This window comes from Aptenodytes patagonicus, chromosome 3, assembly GCF_965638725.1.
Source record: "Aptenodytes patagonicus chromosome 3, bAptPat1.pri.cur, whole genome shotgun sequence".
Taxonomy (NCBI): Eukaryota; Metazoa; Chordata; class Aves; order Sphenisciformes; family Spheniscidae; genus Aptenodytes; species Aptenodytes patagonicus.
Window position 1 is genome coordinate 125970324 of NC_134951.1, and position 21446 is coordinate 125991769.

Below are 21446 nucleotides of genomic sequence, written 5' to 3' on the forward strand. Positions count from 1 at the left end.
AGGTCTGGTTCTTAGTAGTTCTGAAAATAGAACAATACATGGACTGCACACAAATGATTTCTAATAAGAGAGCAAAATCCATTACTAAGAATATAAGAACCGTTTACAAGAAATGATATAGGGCTGTTTAAACAACATAGAGATAGAGAAATTCTAAACCCAAAAACTATGAGAAAAAAGCTTTAAAAAAAAAATTAAACTTTGCCCTAGTGTAGATATAATAGCTGCCTACAATGACAGCCTTTAGCAAAGAGAATAAGGAAATACGTATGGAAAAGAAAACAAAAACTTACTTTCACAGGCTATATATTAGTAAATTATCTTCTAAGCGTTGTAGTGAATTTCAAATAGGACAGAAAACAGGACTCAAAAAAAAGAGTGATGTGATTTCTCTGGGCTGATGCAGCCAGGTATGATTTAGAGATATAGTACCAAGGACTGCACCTTCCTCTGGCTAGTATCTTTTTGAATTATGCATTTGTATTCTAATTTAACAATTTTTTTACTTCATTTTTGACTGGGTATGTATTGCAGGACAGCTTGACAGGGTTACCACAGAGATTAACATAAAGATTCCCTTTTGCTGGGACAATTCTCTTTTGGATAGAAAGCTTGCAGGTCCCAGCACACGTTCTCTCTGATGCAAAGATAGGCTGTTTTTTCACTCAGGAATTTAAAAAATAATTTCAATTCCTTCTTCAAATGTGATTTATTTATTCTTTTATCCCCATGCTTTTACTGTGAAAGATGCTGAAGACAATTACATATGAATATATATACATATGAATATCTATGTATGTACACACATATTTTGCATTCATATGCTTTTAGGCTGCTTTGCATAATGGATCATAGCATAAAAAAATGATTCTTCTACTTACTGCCATTTTTAACACTGTGGATATGATGTATTTAATTTTATTTAATTTCAAATGGGCAGGATGGTTAATTACAAAAGCAACAAGACAGCAGTGTCATGCAGTATCTTCTGTATTCCCAGTGATTACGACAGAATACTGTATGAAGATAATACGTCAGTCTAACGTAGCTTATCCTGCTACCCGTTGTTTTTATGATCTTACTTTTCATGGATCTTTCTTATAATCACCACTGCTATAAACACGTGTCTGCAACTGCTAGCAACTCCAAAGGATATTTCCATATTTGATACTTCTCAGTTTCCAGCCTCTGAATTGAAGTTCCTGGGTAAAGTCTAAGCATCCACAGCTGATGCAAACTACCACCGCTTCACTGCATCCGCTGCCTTTAATGAAGTTCAGATAATCTAAACCAGCTAAGAAGCCCATTCCTGCATCTATCTAAACCTTGTATGATCATTCTTTTACTTCTACCATGCATACAGCCCAGTATCTTTGACAGAAGTACAGGCGCTATCAACACAAGAAACTAAAACATTATACAAAGCAGACATAAACCAACCCTTATTATCAGGTAGCACTGCCCTGCTCACCTGTCATGTGAAAATTTTAGCTGCTGGGTTTGTTGTTCATGAGCATTAATCAGCAGTTTCTTCAGTAGTTCACACTGTTGGTTCAAGTGTAAATCACGGATTTCTTGCTCTTCGGCACTGTGCGTATTGATCATCTCAGACCACTCTTTAGTGTGCTGTGCCACAATCTCCTTGACCTGTAGAGAAATAACAGCAGCTTTGCTAGAGGTTCTCAGCTAGGCTAGGAGATCAACTATTACTGCTGCTAAAGATGATGTGAAGACAATCATAAAAAAGATTATAAAGAACGCAGCTAAATTGTGAAAAATGAAGTTACAGAAATGAAGTTGCTTCACAGAGTAACAAAGCCACAGAGGACACTACAGTGTATCACAAAAACAGATGTAAAACAACCCCTGCTATTAGGACTCTATTATCTAAAGTGCCCTGAATAAATTGGCTGCATTTATGCTCTTGACTGTACTACTGTTATTTTAAAACCTTCTCTAACACTGGGTTCATAATAAAACGGTTTCACATTTTTGGTTGCCAAGGAAAAAAGTGTGTATTGAAAGTATTGAAATTAACAATGGAAAAAACCTAGCAAGCGGGATTTCTCTGAGGGCTTAAATACAGTCTTTGATTTTGTGGAGACAGTTTTACAAACACAGTCAGTTTACAGAGAAATCTTGTATTTAATACAACCTGAATCTGAAGATGGGCTACGTATCTTTGTTTTATATTCATTAAGTCAGCAGGGAATCTGACAAGTATTCTTCTCTTGCTTATCTCACAAGACTCACAAGAGTAATGTCACAAGACTCATAAGAGTAATGAGATTAAAGTTTTGTAAAGTTCCCAAGCGACAATATGAAGAAGTCTAAATCACCAGAGTTGTTGTTATAAGAATATATTGCACTCGATGATTTAGAAAAGAAGCTAATAGAAAGATATATTTTTTTATCCTTTAATAATTATCTTTGGGTATTTTGACAAGCTATCCTACTTCTCCGTAAATGGTATACAAAATATGTCTGACAATAAATCTATTTTCAGGTAGTCATTTCAACTGCTACTATGGTAACTAATAGCATCTGGGTCATCTTCTATGAAAGCTAAACCTTATTCTTCAAATCAAAAATTGCCACCATATTGCTCAGAAAGTGAGAGACCGATGCCAGTATTTTAGGTGTGGGCCCACATGTGGGCTCTGCGTAATGCAGAACAGACTCTCCTGCACACACTGATAATGGTGAAAGAAGAGGGGACCTTAACAACCCCAGTCTCCATTCTGCCCTGGAGAGGCTCCTCTGAAGGCCTTCCTACACAAAGCCCATGTTGTGTAATAAAGCTGGACTCCTAATGAGAAAAAAAAAAAAAAAGGCGAGTCATTTTTGTAACAGATCAGGGTGACTACCACTACCTGAAAGCCAGACTTGCATTTAACTATAGTTAAATAGTGGTCCCATATCAAAACAGATAGGATTGGAGGCAGAAGCAGCTGACAGAGAGCTACCTGGAGTTTTCGGCAGCTGTCAGAAAAAAACAAAAGCATTTTGAGGCAGGAGATTGGTATGACTAATATAGGCCTAACTCATCAGGGTGTTTAAGAGTGAGTGCACCTCCAGCAAAATGAGCCATGCATTTTGTGCGTGTGGGTACGTGTACTACTAAGCCAGAGCCTATCAGCTATGAAGTGATAAATACGCTGAAGGATGTGGAGCAGTTAGTGGGAGTAGTATCTTTAATAAGATGTTTGTAAGGCAGTACTGCCTTCAGAGCCAGAAAAACATGAGGGCTCAGTTTTAAAATGGGTCAGAATAAATGCTTGGATGTTGTTAAGGAAAAGACACTAACTTTTCAGATGGAGTTTTTGAAAGGTTGAGGGGCAGACATTCCAGCTCACCTCTGGCACACACCCTAAGGCACTTAAGTTAGGACCAATTTTAGTCCAAGCTCCTTGTATCGCTGATGCGAAAAGGTGAGCAGTTTCAAAGCAGGATTTATCACACCGAAACACTGCCTGGAGATGCCTCTCATATCTACAGGGCCTCAAGCAACTGGACACTTCAGTTAGGTTGCGTGAATCTCCTCTCGATAGTGACCTCACTTGGCTTATCAACCCCCAGGGAAACCTAGAGTGGACTTCAGGGGAGCTAAAAGTAAGTCATGGCTGAAGTTCTCAGGAAAATCCATTCCTTATTTACTTATTTTCAATGCAGAGTTTCCAGATGGAGTCAGCTCCATCCACGACTCAGAGGAAAAAAAGGTACAGGTAGATCCAAAGTCCTGAGTAACTGGGTGTAATTGGGACCACAGCCTCAGAAAAATTCTATGGTCACAATGTTCGAAAGTATTAACATTTGAAAAAGACAAGTGCTATTATGTGACCCAGGAAGCAGGCAGAGCCAGCAGCAAATTACACCTGTGTACCACACATCTTGGCACAGGAGCCCACACATGCTTTCCTACACAGATTGGTGATTCAAATTGCCTTCCTGCAGAGAATGCTCTGACTGGGCTCTGCCCCCTTTCAAACATCAATGAAATTGTAGCGGGAACTGTGACAGAGCTGGCCAAGTATTCTCCTCCACCGTTTGCTGCTGTGCAACTCTTCCATGCAGTCTGCCATTTAGGACTGGGTTTCAGACTAATTTGAAGTCTTAGAAAGTGCAGGGGATATTACCATATGAGATCTGAGATTCCTAGTTACAGTAAGAGAGTTTTACGTTGCCCTAAAAGGACAGGCAGGCATTCCAGTAAACAAAAAAGAGTTTGCTTTTATTTAAAGCCTCTTTACGCTGTAGAGAAAATGCAAAACAATCTTTGCGTAAAAAAAGGAATCATGACTTAATAAAATAGTGAAACAAATAAGTGTATAAATAGTGGAAGCCATGATGAAAGCAAGTATTTTGTGACTTAACTGCAAAGAGAGTTTACAAAGCCCAAACCAACGCAGAGAAACAGAGACTCAAGGGCCCACTGCAAATGAATAATGTCATCATTGTTTTTAAGTGGCTGATGTTATACACTACAGAGGAACACAAAGGCAGGAATCCTACATCTCAGGTACACTGATACCAAAGAATCATAGAATATCTCGAGTTGGAAGGGACCCATAAGGATCATCGATTCCAACTCCCCAAAGAAGAAACCTGCAAGGAAACTTGAGCATGGCAGTACTTTAAGTATTTAATCTGCGAAGGTAGGAAGTAAGAATCATAAAAAAACTGCCTGTGTTCATGGACAGATGTGCTAGTGATGTGCTACTAATTTCAAAACCGGCATGCAGTCTAAGAAGCAGGTACAGCTCCTTGTAAAACAAGTTTTTCTCTGGGGCTGGGAGAGAAAGGGAAGATTTCTTTTCTTAAATATCCTGCAAGCGAGAAGTCTCATTTCAGGTAGAGCAAAATATAACCTGATGAGAAGGATGTAAGGGATTTGCCAAACACCAGTTACAAGATTTGAAATACCCAATTTGGCTCAGATTCAGACAACCTTAGAAGTCAAGACCATTAAATCATCTGAAATCCAAATTTGCTGCAAATCTGTGATACGCTTCAAAGTTCAGATGTAGTAAATTCTGTGTACATCCCTGCTTTTCTCCAATTTATTAGCATCACAGTTAAAATGACTATTTCATTTGCACTGGGCTGTGCTCTTGTCCTACTTTCCACTATTAAGGTAGTGTTGCTTATCCAAAAGGATAAGAAAAATAACCATTAGCTAACTTCTCTCTTTCCTGTTCTACAGACTGTGTTTGCAACCCTGTCCTTTCATCTGTTCCTACACTGGGCCTAAGAGACTAATTAAAATCTTGATAAGGAACTTTCTTTTGCACAGCATATATGCAAGATGTTTGTTTAGTCACTAAGTTCAAGCAGGAATAATCTTTGAAGTAATCTTTCCTCTTCTTTTCATCCTCTGCCTGCTTGATATCGGGACCTACTTTTTTAATGCAGGGGAGTAATTTGCATCTGCTAGGTCAATTGTGTGGGAAGTACACATTGAGACGTTCAGATCTAATTTAAATGTTTTATGCCAAACTTGGGCTGGGTGTTTCCTCATGACAGGAAGACTTTTGTAGATGAAAAGGTCTCTTTGGTGCTAAAAGTGTACACGCACATTGTGACACGGAGCTGCACTGGAGGACATGAACTGTAATTAAAACTGAATTATGGTATAATCCAATATCAAAATTAGTGGGCCAAATGCTGAGAAATGCTGAATGACTGTTAATTAATCAAACTCCCACTATATCAGTGTAATGCATTCAGCATCTCAGAATTTAATCTAATTTAATTGCACCTTCATCTAGGAGAAAAGTTAATTTCCCTATGGTCTTGAGCACTGTTTTCCAACCTGCTACTTGCAAACCTTTGAATGATCTCCAGGAATAATTCAAGGGCCCACACGCGGCAATTGAAACAAAAGAAGTCTGTGAGAATACTAAAATCGGTACATAATCTGGACAATTTTGATGGAACCACAGTGAGCAAGATATTGAAAATCACTGACCTAGAGAAAACCAGAGGTAGATGACTTGCAGAGGAGTTCTTCAGGAATTATCCAACACACAGAGGCTTGGCATTTCGAAGGAGCTTACATTTAAGTCTCCTTTGAAAATGTCATCCTAAAACCTGACATGGGAGTGGACAAAAATCAATCTATTTTCCAGGTATGGATTAAGTTGAAGGGAACCAGTTTGAAAGCAGGATTTTAAAAGGAACAGAGCTCAGAAACTGCATACATTTGTGGAAAGGGAAAACATGAGTCACATTTATTGGATTTGGAAGATTAATGAACACTTGCATGTCCCTTGCGTACAAATCACACCTCTTAACTCCAGACTGTGAATGACACAGGTGAGAAGCAGAGATCGCAGCAAAGAGTTTTCTACACAATGTAACTTCAAATGAGTTTTGGAGCTTATGTCTGGATGATAAGGAGCTACTGCTCTTCAGAGAGTTTATTTCACTAAGAAATGAATGAATTATCTTTTTTTTTTTTTTTAAGTTGTCAACAAGTTTGCTTTTATTTAAGGAAACGGTTCTGGACTTTTCATAGGAGAAGGAGATAGGGAGATAAGACAGTACACTGTCAGGTTTTCTTCCTGAGGATTTTCCTACCTCTTTGGCTGAACAGGCAGCAACAAGAAAGAAACCTTGTTTAGAAAACCAGGATCTTCTCCACATGAAATAACAATACCAAAGAATAAAATTAGGAGAAGAAAAGATGGAAATGACCTTATTCTAGTCTCAAAGATGTGGCTGCTTTTGTTCATATTTTCTATACTTGTCTGATTCTTTTCACAGGTTTCAGCTTTTACAGTAACTCTCCTGTACTGTGGTCAGTCTCCTCTACTCTTCTTCCTCCAGATCGTTTGGTACATGGATTGTGTCTTCTAGTGTACCTGCCACCCTCTAATTTGTATATCTTTCAGAAACTTGAAAGCATGTCAACAGGTGGTAGATAAAATTTTCAAAGGAAATATGAAGTCGATGAACATAATAGTGGTATAGAAGTATAGAGGAAGCAGCTCTAAGCAACTCAATGTGAGCCATGAATCAGAGCTTGAGAATAGCTTTTTCAAATGAACTGAGGTTGAGTCTCAGAGCACTTTTATTCTCCAGCACCTTGGAGAAAACAATGCAACTAAGCAATGGAGAAAAAAAAATATTAGAAATAAGAAGGCACTTGGTTCAAGAGCAACTTCGACTCCTCCTTCCCTAAGAGACAGACTAGCAAGTGCTGTCCACAGTGACAATGAGGAAAAATGAAAAAGAAACTTTTTATGTATATATTTTGAGAAAGTATTTAGCATCCAAATTTCATACAGAATATATTCGTCTCTTTGTTCAGCTAGAACTGACACAAATGACCAGTTTAGTTTCATGAAGCATCAATACAGCACTTTCTTCAATAATTTTAAAAGGGCAGGAAACCGATGTTGCTTTTTAAATTTTTTTTAAGAAACACTTTTAGACACTCAATTACTCCCATTCTTTTCAACATGTTATTGTCGCTGAAAATCATTCATATGCTTCCAAGAAAATCAACTACCACTTGGGTCTCAAAATCTCTCTTTCAGATGTTGCATGTGTAAAATTGGCTGTTTGCTTACCTTAGATTTGTGATCTGATGTTAGTGTCTGAATTTTAATTTCCGTTTCTTTCTTCAATTCAAGACAATTACTTCCTCTAAAAAAAGGAAAATTGCAAATGTGTGCCACAAGTTAAACATCTTCCCATTCAGTCAGCTCTTACTAATTAAAATGTTAATCAAAGTTGAAGTGCTGCAGCGTATTGGAATGAAATTATTTCTTCTGGCAATTTATTCACAACTTACAAAACATTGTTGGATTAACGATCATTCAATTCAAACACTGTTGGATTAATGATCATTCAATTCAAACACCACACGATTAATTCTAGATTGGCCCAGCAATTATTCTGTTGCTGAGGATATGTCAAGCATCTCCATTTATGGTACTTGGTTCCTTTTCCAGGCTTAAAATACCTTGCCAAGAGAAACCAATTTCTGCCTGAAAACTTACAGGCATGTTCATTGCCTTGCCATGATTTTATCCTCTGTTTTAAAAGTAATTTTTGCTACTTTTTTTTCGTTTGAGGCAGAGAAAAAGTCGTCATTTGAATAACTACCTCACAGGACAATTTGTGCATACTAAATTTGAACACCTATTGAAAATGTAAGTGCCCCTTTCTGAGAAAACAGAAGTGAATGGGGTGCAGAGAAGGGGGCCTCATTACCCTTGCAGACCACACCAACCCACGTGGATGAATCCAAGCCATTACGTATCTTATATGACTTGGAAAGCAACAAATCTTGAAGACGGCCCTCACTCCTGCCATAAGCTGAATACAGCATGGCCTTTGTGTTTGGGTGAAGTTAATGGGGTTGAACACAAGTTGCAAAGCTTGTTTAATGCAGGAGGAGTGCATGATTCTAAGGAACAGGCTGGTAAAATGCCTGCAGAGGGCCCAGGCTGAAGCTCCCCTGACGCGCCTGTGGGTCAGGAGATGGATGACTTCTACCTCTCACCCACAGAATTTCCTTCACTAAGCCCAATTACTTGGGCCGCACACTGGGTGGGACGGATGTACAGAAAAAGTATTCCATTGCAGCTACAACAGACATTTCAATTACTGTCTCATCAAAGTCAATACATTTTTGAAGGCTGACAAGCTCCGTCTTTACCAATCTTCCTTGTTCCCTTTTTTGCAGTGAAGTATTTTTATAACAGAATACAAATTCACACATTGGAAGTCTCTGGTTTTTTTGTCTGGAATAATGCAATATATGGAGAGGAGTCTATTCCACATTCATTTTATCATCTGGAGCTGGCCCTAGTAAGAATGGTTATTGCTTGACTGCAGTAACATTAATCCATGTTTGCTCTAGAAAAAGGGATTTATGAAACTCTTAACAAGTTTAAATCCCATTTTAATATCAAAGTACTGCTGAACTTATGGAAATTAGCAGAAAATTTTATGATCAAACAGCACCAGGAAAAGCCCTTACTGAAAATAGTAGTGTGATGTGCCTTGTGCTCCCAAGGGCCACCAGGAGGACTAGTCATTTATTTTCTAGTGATAGTAAGGAAATTTTTGTAGACATTTCTAACACTCATTTGACACTTTGGAAGTAATATAAAGGCATAGAGACAGGTTCTGACCACCGTTACTTCTGCCTGAAAAAAACCCAGCTGGAAAGAACGTGTCTTTGATTATGCATGTGGGTAGTTGTGATCAGAGTCTGGCTAGAATTCATATATGATTTGTCATACACTATGAAAGAGACTGCTTCTTAGGTGAATCAAGCATATTTTATCCCAAATTAGTCTAATTGCTTTCAACCACTGGACTCTTCAGAATCCCAGACATCAAAACCACCAGCTGATCCCTTCTCTGGAAATGCAGCTTTCATTACATCTCAAGGCAACTTCCAGCCAGGCTAAACATAATGAGAATTGTCCCCAACTGCAGTGGCATAGTCCATGGTTAAACCATCGAGTCACAGTTGGGAACAAATATCCAGGGACAGCCCAACCCAATGTCACATGTCCATGCTCACGGCACACACATACACCTGAATTTCTGGACAGTCCCGATAAATCGGAAGGATCTTTATGTGCCTTGAGCTCCATTTCAGAGTGGGAACACGAGCATACATATCCCCATAAGCCTCTGTGAGATTTGTAAGCACTTGAAGTGTACAACAGAAATAGCACAGGGAGCAAAATCCTGTCCATCTGTCAGTGAATTAGCATGTGATTAAAAAAACTCTACTTTGCTGAACAATATGCAGCTGACATTTGTCACACCATGTGGCAGAAATGGACCATGAAAAACTGCACAAAATCACAAAAAAGTCTTCTATGCACCTATCAAAAAGCCTTTTTTTCAGGAAGTATCTGAAATTTCAGTATGAATGTCTTGAAAACACATTTCACATGTTCTTTTACAACTTTTATTGCTTGTAAAAGTTCCAAAGTGATAGCCAAGGAAATGAAGCACGTCCTGTACTCACTGAACTCAGAACCCCTTATTCATCAGATCATTTCAGTTCAATAAAGTCTTTAAGTCTCAACTAATGTGTTCACTTTTAAGCATGTCCTTAAATATACTGCACAGCTGAGGTGAAGAGAAGTGTGTGCCTAAGTACCTTGCTGAATAGGCTTTCAGGGCTGCATATGCAATGACCCTGAAGGAAGCCCTTAAAACACTTTGATACATAAAAAAAATGTTTCCACAGAAAGTCTGTGGTGATACTGGATTTGATTTGGCTGTTAATTAGATACCAATAGTTGTTCTTGTAACACTGAAGAGCCATCAGATGACTGGGAGCTCTGGAGTCCATGGGAAGTATGGAGTCATGGCAAGGAACAGTGTGGCTGTGTATTGCATCTGCTTCTGGAGTAATCATTGCCAACTTTTTTTTTTTAAACTTTTTATGATAATTTAAAACTATCATAAAGGCTTTGGCATCCATGTTATAAAACTGTGTTATAAAATTAAGAAAAAGACACTGCAAATAGCCAATGAAGTGATCTCAAACTGGGAATCAAATTATCAACTACTTTTATACTTGTCCCATGGGGTTACTCTGGAAAGCATTGTTACCCACCACTTTCCACTATTTACTGCACAAGAGACAGCCATTGCCACCATTAACTTTCTGACACACCTTCATTTGCTGTTTTGCCTAGGCAGGCAGAGGCACTGGCTTCTTCTCAGGCCAACAGGAATACTGATTCATGACTCTTCTGATAGGAGATTCTTAAATACCAGAGCACAGGGAAGCCTTTCTCCCCCGATGATAATTATGGTGCAATGTCCAGGGCTTAGTTCGCTGCCACTGTAGTAAATACCCTGACTGTAATTATAAATCTAGCTATATCAATAACCTTCTGCTGTGTTATATTCAATGGAAATTTAATCAAAGCCACATTAAATTAATTAGTCCTGTAGTTGTTCCCTCTCTGTCTGGAGAAGTAGCAATTTTCTGGAAAGAACTACTTAGATTAGAAGTATTTGGGTGCTTACAGTTCTCCTTTCTTGGACAAAAAAACCTACATCAGCTTTTTAAAGAGTTTGTGAGCTTTTAATAATTTAGTGAGGAGAACTCTCCTTACCTTGTTTACTTCTGACGGTTCTATTTCTGTTCCGTTGCAAGTTTACAACATGCACACTCAAAAACCACTGCCATTCCAAGTAATTTATAAAACAGAAAGTATTTGTGGAAGAATCCAATGCCAAAGAGGCATCTGTGTTCAGTATGTTCAGTGAGTGAGTTGGTTGCCAGTTGTTGTTGCCAGATGACAACAATATGAAATTAAGGCTAACTATTAGCATAGCTTGATATAGAACTAAATAAAGCAATTCCTGCTTTCGGTCACAGTATTATAGTATAAACCACTGTCTCAATGAAATGCCAGTTATCATAGGGTGAAAGGTGGAGAGGAGAAACTGCTGCCAGATCACACGATAGCAGCAAGGCAGCAGCAGGTCCTGCTACATAATTCCAAATGGGACTGTAAGAGGGACATTTTATTAAAGTCACCAGTATCTTCCAGGAACTTTTCTGGCACAATTAGGAGAGTCACACAGATAACGTCCCAGGCCATCAGCTAGTGCAAACCAAAAGAGCTTCACTCAAGTCAAAGGAGTAATACTGATTTATCCCAGCTGAGAATCTGAAGGGTTTTTTGTTAAAAAGAAACTTCAACTTGACAGCACAGCAAAACTCTATTATTCTGCAACATTCAGGATTTAGAAGTCAGCTTTTTCCCCAAAATCAAGTCATTGCTACTTTCTGGTCATTAGAGCTATTAAGGACCTTAGACCAGTTCAGTCTGCTCTCACTGAACTCGACAGTGACATTCCCTGGGGAATGCAGTGAGAGCAGATCAGATCATAGAACTAAAAATTTCACTTTTACTTTTAAAACTCTGATAGTAGAAGACTAGAGAAAGGCAAACTGAGTACAACATTTATGGCCCATTGCTAGAGCCTCCAAGCAGCTCATACTCAGTTTGATGTAGGATGCTGGTTCAAGCTGCAATTAATTCATCTGAATAACCTTTTTATGAATGTTTTATTCCAGACCACAAAAGCATAAAATCTATTTTAAGTCTAAAAAAAATTTTAAAATAATATCTTACCCCTTCTTCTTGATTGCCTTCTCTAACATTTTCTCGTATGATACCTTTTCTTTATCATATTGTGCCACTATTTTGTCAATTTGTGTGCAGTGCAACTTCTGCATAGCGCTGTGCTCCTGGAAAACAGTAGGACCTTACAATTAGGTTGCTGGATTTTTAATGTTTAGTTTTCTTACAGTGTAAAAATATCAGTGTATGAACAGATAACTTTGACAATGGAATTTAATCTGGTTCAGCCATCTGGTATTAAAGGTTCCAGATATTCCACCATAAGTGCTAAAACATTTCTTCTTTGTTTGAAAAATGAAAATCTGCAGTGGACCTTAAAAACATGGTATACCTTAAAACAAAAGAATGATGGAAAAAAACTCCATCCTTTTGAATAAATGTCCATTTAAGTACAATGTAAAAAATCAGATTTACAAGCTCAGATCACATCAAAGTTTCTGAATGCAGAGGAGAACAAAACTCAACCCAGTCCCCTCTTCCTCTACATATCTCATACTGAATACAGTGCTAGCCCCTTGGCCACTGCAAATCAAATAGCTCCAAGTCCAAACATTAGCTAAAAAATCAAATCATTAACAACTGACATTCTGAAGATCTGGCCCGTGACCCCTAATGACAGCAGCAATCTTATCATTAAGAAATTCCACCTTGTTGCAGAGCATCTCCCTTTGCAAGCGATAGCAAGCTGTGCAATAAGACTTTCAACCACACATGCAGGCTGCAAATAACCATTGCCCCTTGTCCCCCCCGTCCCCCCTCCCCTGCAAACAATACAGCATATGCTGATAAACTGGACATACAGGGCTACCTGTGGAGTATTACACCTCAATGCTAACCCGCTGTCACAACTACAGTTATGTGACTTACATTGGTGAAGTGGCAGAGGAGGTTATCTATGGAAGGGGAGGAAAAAACTGTTCCTATGATGAAAAGGTGAATCACTAATGCATGTTACACATTTGGGTCTAGCATACAGACAGTTCCTCTCCATTACAAGACTGTACCAGAAACAACACACCGCACTGAGTGCTTACATGTAGACTTCATTATTGAACTTGACTTCGTATTCTCCTTTATCAGAACAGCTGCTCATAATGATGCAAATATTTAACTACCACGGAGAGCACTAAATATTGAATTTACATTACAATAGGAAAAATTGTTGTTTGTTAATTTACGTTGTTTTATTAATATCCAATTGCTCCACATTTTATCTAATCATGGCAAAAAGCCTTGCATTAATTAATATGGCCTCTTCCAGGACTTTATTTTGGTTTATAGCTCATTTTGCATTTATTCTACCCTCGCTATTCTACTGTTCTTTGCTCTTATTTTCTATACACCTGTGTTTGCCTTATCATTGTTTCCTCCTCTAAAAATACTAATTAAAGACTTTTACATTCACTTTTACCAAAACACTAATACAAATGTTGCGATGCTTTTAAAAATCTAGCCCTGGGCTATACCCGAGCACTCCAACATCTGCCAAGCACTTCCCTGGGGAACGTGTACAGCTTCCAAGTTTTGTATTTAGAGAGGGGAACTGAATTTTCTGTTCTACAGAGGATTTAAAGGGAAACAAATGGACTCCATCAACATTAAAACATGCCAGCTTCACCAGGGAGTATTTACACTGACTAACCAGGTAGGAAAAAATATGGACAGTGAAAAGAATGATGTGAGCTTGACAGCACCAGCCAGCCAGAGGCGAAGTGACTGAGAGCATCTCTCAAACTACCCACTCTCCCCTAGATGAACAGAACAATACAATTCTTGCTATAAAAGACTAAGCACAAACATTGCAAAGCATGAGACATCTGCTGACTCATGGGACACTCCTCCATAATCTGGGAGGGCACATCACGTAGAGCTAGAATCCCTGCTTCTCCCTCAAGACAACCGTGATTTAAGCCTTCTCTCTTTATCACAAATCCACTGTAATCTTTTGCAGACTCCCCTCTACTGCCACTTCCTGCTCATACACAACTCTCTTGTATCTGAAACAGATATATTGTGGACCATATCCCCCTCATTTCCTTCCCTGGTCCTTCTTCCCATCCAGTTCATGGAACGTGCATTTGTTTGTGCACAATATAAACAGAGCTGGAAGAGGAAGATGGGCTACTAACAACCTCCACATGCAAGGCACAAAGAATACTAGGAGTCAACTCCCTACCAGAGGTCCCTTGAATTATATGACCTTCAACCCCTGGAACACTATTTAAAATGGGTTAGCTGATGTGAGTTTGATTTTCTTTCTATGCTCAAAGGAAAATTCATCACAGCTAGATGCTGCGTCCCAAACGTCTGTCAAGATTCTAAGAAATACAAGTGGTTTTGTAGCATCTTAAAACACCCTCACAGTATATTTTGTTTTCAGATGCAAACAAAGTTTCAGGTGGTAATGTGTTCTAGATTGATTCAGAATATGTTTGCAGATAAAAGTCATCTCAGCTAGGTGTCTCATGATTTCCTCAAGTCCACTGAATTTGCAGTTTGAATTCGCACACCTTTTACATGAATATATTCACAAATTACATTTAATGATTATATTACAAACTGAAGCCACAGTTCAGGCAGGCTTCTGAGAGGCCACCTAACTGATATAAAAAGACTGAAATCACAGCAAGACTATCCATGGGAAAAAAGTAAAGAATCATATATAGTTCCATTAAGTTGGGGGGGAAATCACAATTCAGTCTATTGAAGAGAAGAGGAAGCAAGTTCCTACGATACAAACTGTTATTCCTGCCTGGTATCTCTCCCTAAAGCAACGCAAATACTCCTGTGTACAAATGAAAACTGAAGTCTGGAGGATTCTCATTGCAGAATACAAAAATGAGGAAATAAAGAAAAAGAAACTATCATTTCCAAATCGACAATCCATTTTACAGAACTTTTATTAATCTAGAGTCCCATAGGCTTTTGTACTGTTGCTTTTGCATTATGAAATGGAGATTTTTTTTTTTTAATGTTCTTTTTTTACTATGCCTTATTTCAAACAGTACATATATTCAATGTCAATGTAAATGTGCAGAAGATGAATTCTGGGATTTAAATTTTTGGCTGGTAATTATGCAATTCTGGTTACTGTCTATGGTCACATTAAATTCCTTAAGGGGGCACTCGTGACTATCACTGTCTTGTCTGAAACCGCTAGAACTGTATACCACAATCATCTGTTGTGCTGTTGAGTGTTAGAGAATATATCAAGATAATCCCTCACTATCCTTCCTCTTCTGTCTAACCCAAGAAGCACAAAAACTACGCGACATCCCTGCAAAACACTAAAATTCAGTAGGGGCCCACAGATGCAGGCTGCTAACAGATGAAATCAGTGACTGAGACTCTCATATATTCACATCTCCTTGCCTTTTATAGCCCATCTACCTGTGATGCCACCCCAGATCATTTACCTAAACAGTACTCAAGATCTAATTTGATAAAAACCGATATAAACCAATGGACATCATTGAGACACATCAGCCATTCTGCAGCTGCACAGTAATATTCATACTGGGAGATTAAAGTTACTTCAGGGAATGTAGGCAGGAAATACTTTATTTCAAAAGCTGCCCAGTGTAGGTGTTTTTATGAATGCATTGTTTAGTGAAAAACATTTCTGCAATATGCAGAAGTGGCTGGACGTGTTATTTTAAAATCGCCAAAAGCACAGATTACCAGACCTAAGATTCAAGAGAAAGTTATTCCTAACATGGAATATTTTTTAAATGGTGATCATCACATTAATTTGCCACTGTTTTTCAAGTCAAACAAAAGGAATACTACAGCATCAGAGGTCGACAGCTTGCAAAGTAAGTGCCACTACAAAAGTATTCTGTTTTGCTTGTTGGCAGTCCTGTCTACTGGTGTCAAAAAGGTGCATTTCACATGCCTGAATTTTAAGCAGACCCATGAAGGATAGAATATCTTTGCTGCTTTCTGTACTTTTGAAGATCTTGCCACTACTGCCTTACTGTCTCTTAAATAATAGCAGCATTATAGATGATGTAGAAGAACACAATCCATACATGGGCCAACAGTTTCAAACTCCTCGCAGCAGCTGCTAATCTACTTTAAAGTGACAGAACATGACCATGATGAAATCTGTCACGCAGACAGAATCCCAGGGGCCTGGCCTTTCTGGTACCAGCTTCTCAGATCCCACTGACTCTTGTGGCACCTCAATAATCTCAGGCAGTAAGATAATGCTGACAGTCACTTCTTTACAAGTAATGTGTTTTCCAAATGCCCTTTGTGAATGTGAGGATTCTTGAGGAAGCTCACTCACTTCTTGACAGGGACACTTACTCATTTTTTCCTCTCCCTGTCCCAGCCTATAGGACCAGCTTTGCTCACTATCCAACAGATGACAAAGAATTTGCCCTAGGTGATAACTGCAAAGATTTACATATAATCCTTGCAACATGTTCCCCCTAAAAATATTGTATTTCTCATGGTATCATCAAAGAAATCTGTGTTGGCTTCCCACTCCTTGGCTTTTTTCCCCCCTTTTGAAAGAATTGTGTCCCACGTTCTTTGTGAATCTGGCAAACCTACACTGTTTTCTCACGGTGACCCGTGTCATTCCAGATTCAGAATGCCCTGTTAGGTGAAACTAGTTCACAATGCAAGTAAATGGGCTGAGGTTTGGATCGTGTTCTTTGCTCACAAGAGCAATCATCTGTTCTTCAGCAATCCCAACAGCAGCACAATGCTACCTCAGTCATAGTCACACAGACTTACCTTTTCAGAGACTAAACCAGCCTGGAGAATATTCACTCTCCCCGCTTCAACCCTCTCTTCCTTCATAGCCAGGCCACAAACTAAGCAGAGGATTGGGTTCAAAAACTAGAGGCAACAGCTCTGTTGCAGAACTGAACAGGTTCTTCTGAAGTAGAGAAACCATACTTGCACACTGACTCTGAAACTAAACTTGCTGTGAAATATTGACACTCTCCAGTATTCACTTGTTTGTCCTGCCTTTAATGTCTACATTCCTTCAGGATTTCTTTAAAAGCATTGTCCTGTCTTTGCAGAGCTTTATATATGTACCTTTTAAATGATTCTCAATCATGAGTAAAATCTCAATTTTTAACTATTCATAGACTTTGTGAAATCCAAAATTCTGCATTTTTTTGCAAGCCACTGATCTGGCATTAGAATGAGGAAATTTAATTTTATCAGTCACAGACTGGCTGCCTGATAATGGTGATATTAAGAACAGTGGCCTTCCTGCCAATCTAATGATCTCTATCCTACTTAGACTAGATGTCTTATTTTTCCGACACAAAAGTGAAAAAAGGAACAGTGAAGACTGTACCTCCACCTGCCCAAACATCATTCTCTTAAAGAAACAGATTCATAACAACACCATCATAAAGAGAAGTCACAGTATGTGATGTGTCTCTGTGTGTGTATGTATACTGGGTATTACAGTTGTAAGAAGCTATGCCATGTAGGAAAAACAAATTAGCAATGATATGCAGAGGGATGTCAGGAGAATTTTATTGTGCCTCTGGAGTCAAAATGGCTGAAACACTGAACAGAAGTAAATAAAAAGAAAGATAGCATCAAAGAAATACACAGACAGAGAGTGTTGCATCCTGAAAAGACTCGCAGCAGTTAATTTTTGTATTAATCTGGAAATGCGGTGTCTCTAATAGTCCTATACCCTGAGAAAACAGAGACTGACGTGTTTTCATACAGAGCAACCAACCTCTGCCAGCCAGCATTTCAGCAGAGCTGCTATACTTCTCTAGACTGAGTGGATGCTGTCAGTACAAGGGACGCTTACTGCTGTTGTCTTCCTGTCCTCTGCCCAGGGCTACCAGATCAGCTCCTACACTGCTTAGATCAGAGCTCCTTCCTCTCAACCTGCTCTCTTCCACACTTGCATGCATTCGTTTTCCATAACGCATTTTCCAAGGCCAACTTGAGATGGAAAAGGATTGGACTTTTCTTTCCTTAAACAACATGAACAATTCCCTTCTGTTTACTTATTCCTCCAGATCTCTGGAGTGTCTATGGTTAAATGAGAGCCAACCTATTTCAGGAACTTTTAAGTTCAGTTCGCTTAATACACAGGCTTCCTCAAGCTGATCATGGACAACTAACTGCATAGCTCTCCTGCTCCACCCCAGCTGATAAAATGCCTTAAAAACTGTGATGAGTACACTAAGCACTTCCCTAAGATCATCTGTGAGCTAATATGGCCACACTTTTCTACTCAGACTCTCCTCTCCAAATTGAAGAAGTTGCCCTTACTGGAGCCTTTAGCAAGGCATGCTTTAGACAGGCACTTTCTTGTTAGGACAGACTTACACTCTGTACTTAAGACCAGCGGGACACAGGCTGGCTCAGACCTAAAATAGCTGTTCTTAAGCTCATGCTGAAAGCCCTTCTGAGTGCAAAGCATTTTCAGATTGTGGCTGGCAATTTTTTTCTCAGATTAGAGGAAGCAAGTGCAAGCCTGAACAGATGGATCAATTTTTTAACATTAGCAAGCGCAGTCTTGGCTAAGATACCCTTACGCTACCGTGGGTCACATATATCAGGGACATAGATCATTGAGTATGGCTGTTTTCTACGTAACCGTGGTACCACTTTCATTTGCAAAAAGCTGCTATAGCAAACTGCTGGATGTTGTCCAATGAATGAGAAAGTACTGCTTAAAAAAAAGAAGCCCCCTAAAAGATCAACCCTATGAAGGTCTAGAAACTGTCCATGCCCCAAAGTGTGGATGACAGACATTTTTTCCAGAGCATGAGCTTTGCACACAACACTAAAATAGAGAAATCACTCATTTCTCTTCTGCATAGAGTCAGTAAGGAGTCTGAAATGTAACTATTTAATTTTGTTATGCTACTTTTAATACTGAGCCCCACAAAAGTGCCAATTATTGAAAGTAATTTCTTCATACTTCATTGTACAGACATAGAGTCCCACGCCCAAACAGTCATGAAAATAAACACAAAGACTGATATTAAAAATGCCCAGGCAACTACATTATGTCAGACCTACAATCAAAGAGAGCATGGGAATAACTGCCCCAAAAGCCCAGAATGGATTTGCATGTATTGCCAAAATTCAGAACTTAAGACACTTTCTTCACTTGTTAGGCCTCTTTCTGTAACAAGAGTACTGGCTTTCTAATGATAAAGGGCAGGAGAAAACTGGCTGTGATTTTCTAATGTAAAGTGTATTTGTGATAGTGTTGTATGTATCTGGGACATCACTGCCAACAGTACCAAGCAAAAAGCTGACTATAAAGTGGTTAACATAGATATAAGCAAGGAGGAATAGCGCATTTCATTTTTCAGTTACACATTCCACTTCTCTTTGGCCATTTTGCAGTTTCTCCAGTGCCTGTCTTCGATGCAGCACCCTCTCACATCGTTACTGCCTTTTTTCCCAAGCTGCCTGTCAATATGTCACGCGAGAGGGAGCTAGATAAAATCATTACCTGAAAAAGTGAGCTTTGGATGCTTATATGGGTCAAACAAATGTGCACTGAAACTCAGGGAGACATACAAAGGGTTGCTAAAGGGAAAATTTGCTCACTGGAGCATATTTCAGTACATTTAACACACATATGCCTTTCTTGGTGGTCCAACTACTGTTCCTTAGTTTCTCCCTACAATTTAATTAGGAGCTGTCTGTGCTAGTGAGTGCTGCAACTTTTTTCAATTAGAGTGCATTGCTCAGAGAGCTCTTAATGATCATACCTTTGCATGTTTCTTCTTTAAGGCATTCAGCTCTTTCTGCTGTTTCTTTAAATGCTTTATATAAGCCTACAAAAAGAGAAGTTGGATCAATTTTTCTGTGGTCATATTGACTTTAACCAGATAAAATCCTGGCTACTTAAAACAAATAATTAGGAACACATCTCGAAAAGCTTGTGTCCATACTTACCTTCATTTGCTTTAAATCTTCTATCTTCACTTGAGGAATAAGGTCTATACCTAGGAAGGTATTGATACAGTTTATCTAAAACTTCATACATACTAGTATATCTCATACTTTTAAATTTGAGTTTTACCACAGAAACCTACATTTAAGTTTGCCATTAATTTTGTTTTTCATCACATAAAAAATAATCGCAAGGTTAAGGAGAAAATTATTCATCAAGATATAGCTAAGATACAGTTAATTTCCTTTTCAAATGCACTGCTCAATCAATTGCCTTGTGAAAAAAGAAATGAATCAATGAGTGTATTTTAATCTCTTACAGTTCTGGACTGAAGTGTCAAAACACAGCAATCTAAGAATTGAAAAAGCTCCGTTTCTGCAAACACAGCAAACCATTTATGTACATTAAAATTGAACCACGCAAACTTCAGAATTTTGGTCCATAGCTGGAGATTGCTCTGGAACCACTCATTTCAGGGGGGAGGCTTCTGGGGTAAGGTTCTACATGACTACATAAAGGGTTAACTGAGGTTAGATATACTTCTCCTCAGTTTAAAACACAAAAATCGTAGGAGTGAAAATTTACCTGCAGCCTGTATGTTAATGGAGGTAAAATCTATATTTTGCTTAATAACAGGCTATGAGAAAAGGAGCAACAGTACACTCCAAGAATAAAGGAGAGTTAAAAATGGAGGAGAAACAAAATCACAAGAAGTGAAAATTCTAATGAAAATTCAATACAACAAGCAAATCTATAATACAAGACTAACAGTACTATTTAGATGAATGGAAATATATTTTGATCACCTTAACTGCAATGCAAACAAAAATCAATCTCATTTCATGTTTATGGTTTAATAAACATTTTGTGACATATTATGATTTTTTGTTTTTAAACTACTAAGCACATCCTGCATGTAATCATTAATAAAAATGTCAATACAATGCCATGAGAGTTGTAATGCATAGGTTTTTTCTGAGTTTTTTTAACAAAAATGTTCACCTGTACATAAATACACTGCAAACTTATTTAGTTAACTGGTCTTAATAATGTCTGTGGACTATAAGATTCCCCCTGCCTTGAAAAGGACTTTCTGCCTTTTAAGATGAATTCAACTGGAAAATATTCAGATGCTGTAAAAGAGAAAAAAAAGGCGGGGTGGAAGGTAGGCAATCTCCTTAGGGAACACGAATTTTTTATTTTCTTAGAAGCATACAATTCTGCTCAATTCTATGGTATTAACATTAGTCTAGTAAACGAGACTGGAACAGATTTAGGCACAGATAGAGGCTGAAGTTTTCAAAAACACAAATCACTTAACTATTACTGAAAGTCAGAAAACAAAAAAAACCCAACATTCTTGTGCATCTTGCTGGATATGTCATTTCTAA

The 21446-nt window shown here is 38.4% G+C and overlaps 1 protein-coding gene across 4 annotated transcripts in view; it reads right to left on the reverse strand.

The window, feature by feature from the left end:
- Nucleotides 1-21446, reverse strand: part of PLCB4 (phospholipase C beta 4) — a 214740-nt gene that overhangs the window by 12360 nt on the left and 180934 nt on the right. For all 4 annotated transcript variants that reach the window (XM_076335112.1, XM_076335110.1, XM_076335111.1 and 1 more), the window contains 5 exons: nucleotides 20058-20107; nucleotides 19871-19936; nucleotides 12135-12250; nucleotides 7575-7650; nucleotides 1472-1647 (listed from right to left, as the gene is read on the reverse strand). In XM_076335112.1, coding sequence (XP_076191227.1) covers nucleotides 1472-1647; nucleotides 7575-7650; nucleotides 12135-12250; nucleotides 19871-19936; nucleotides 20058-20107 — 484 coding nt within the window. The remainder of the gene's footprint in view (nucleotides 1-1471; nucleotides 1648-7574; nucleotides 7651-12134; nucleotides 12251-19870; nucleotides 19937-20057; nucleotides 20108-21446) is intronic.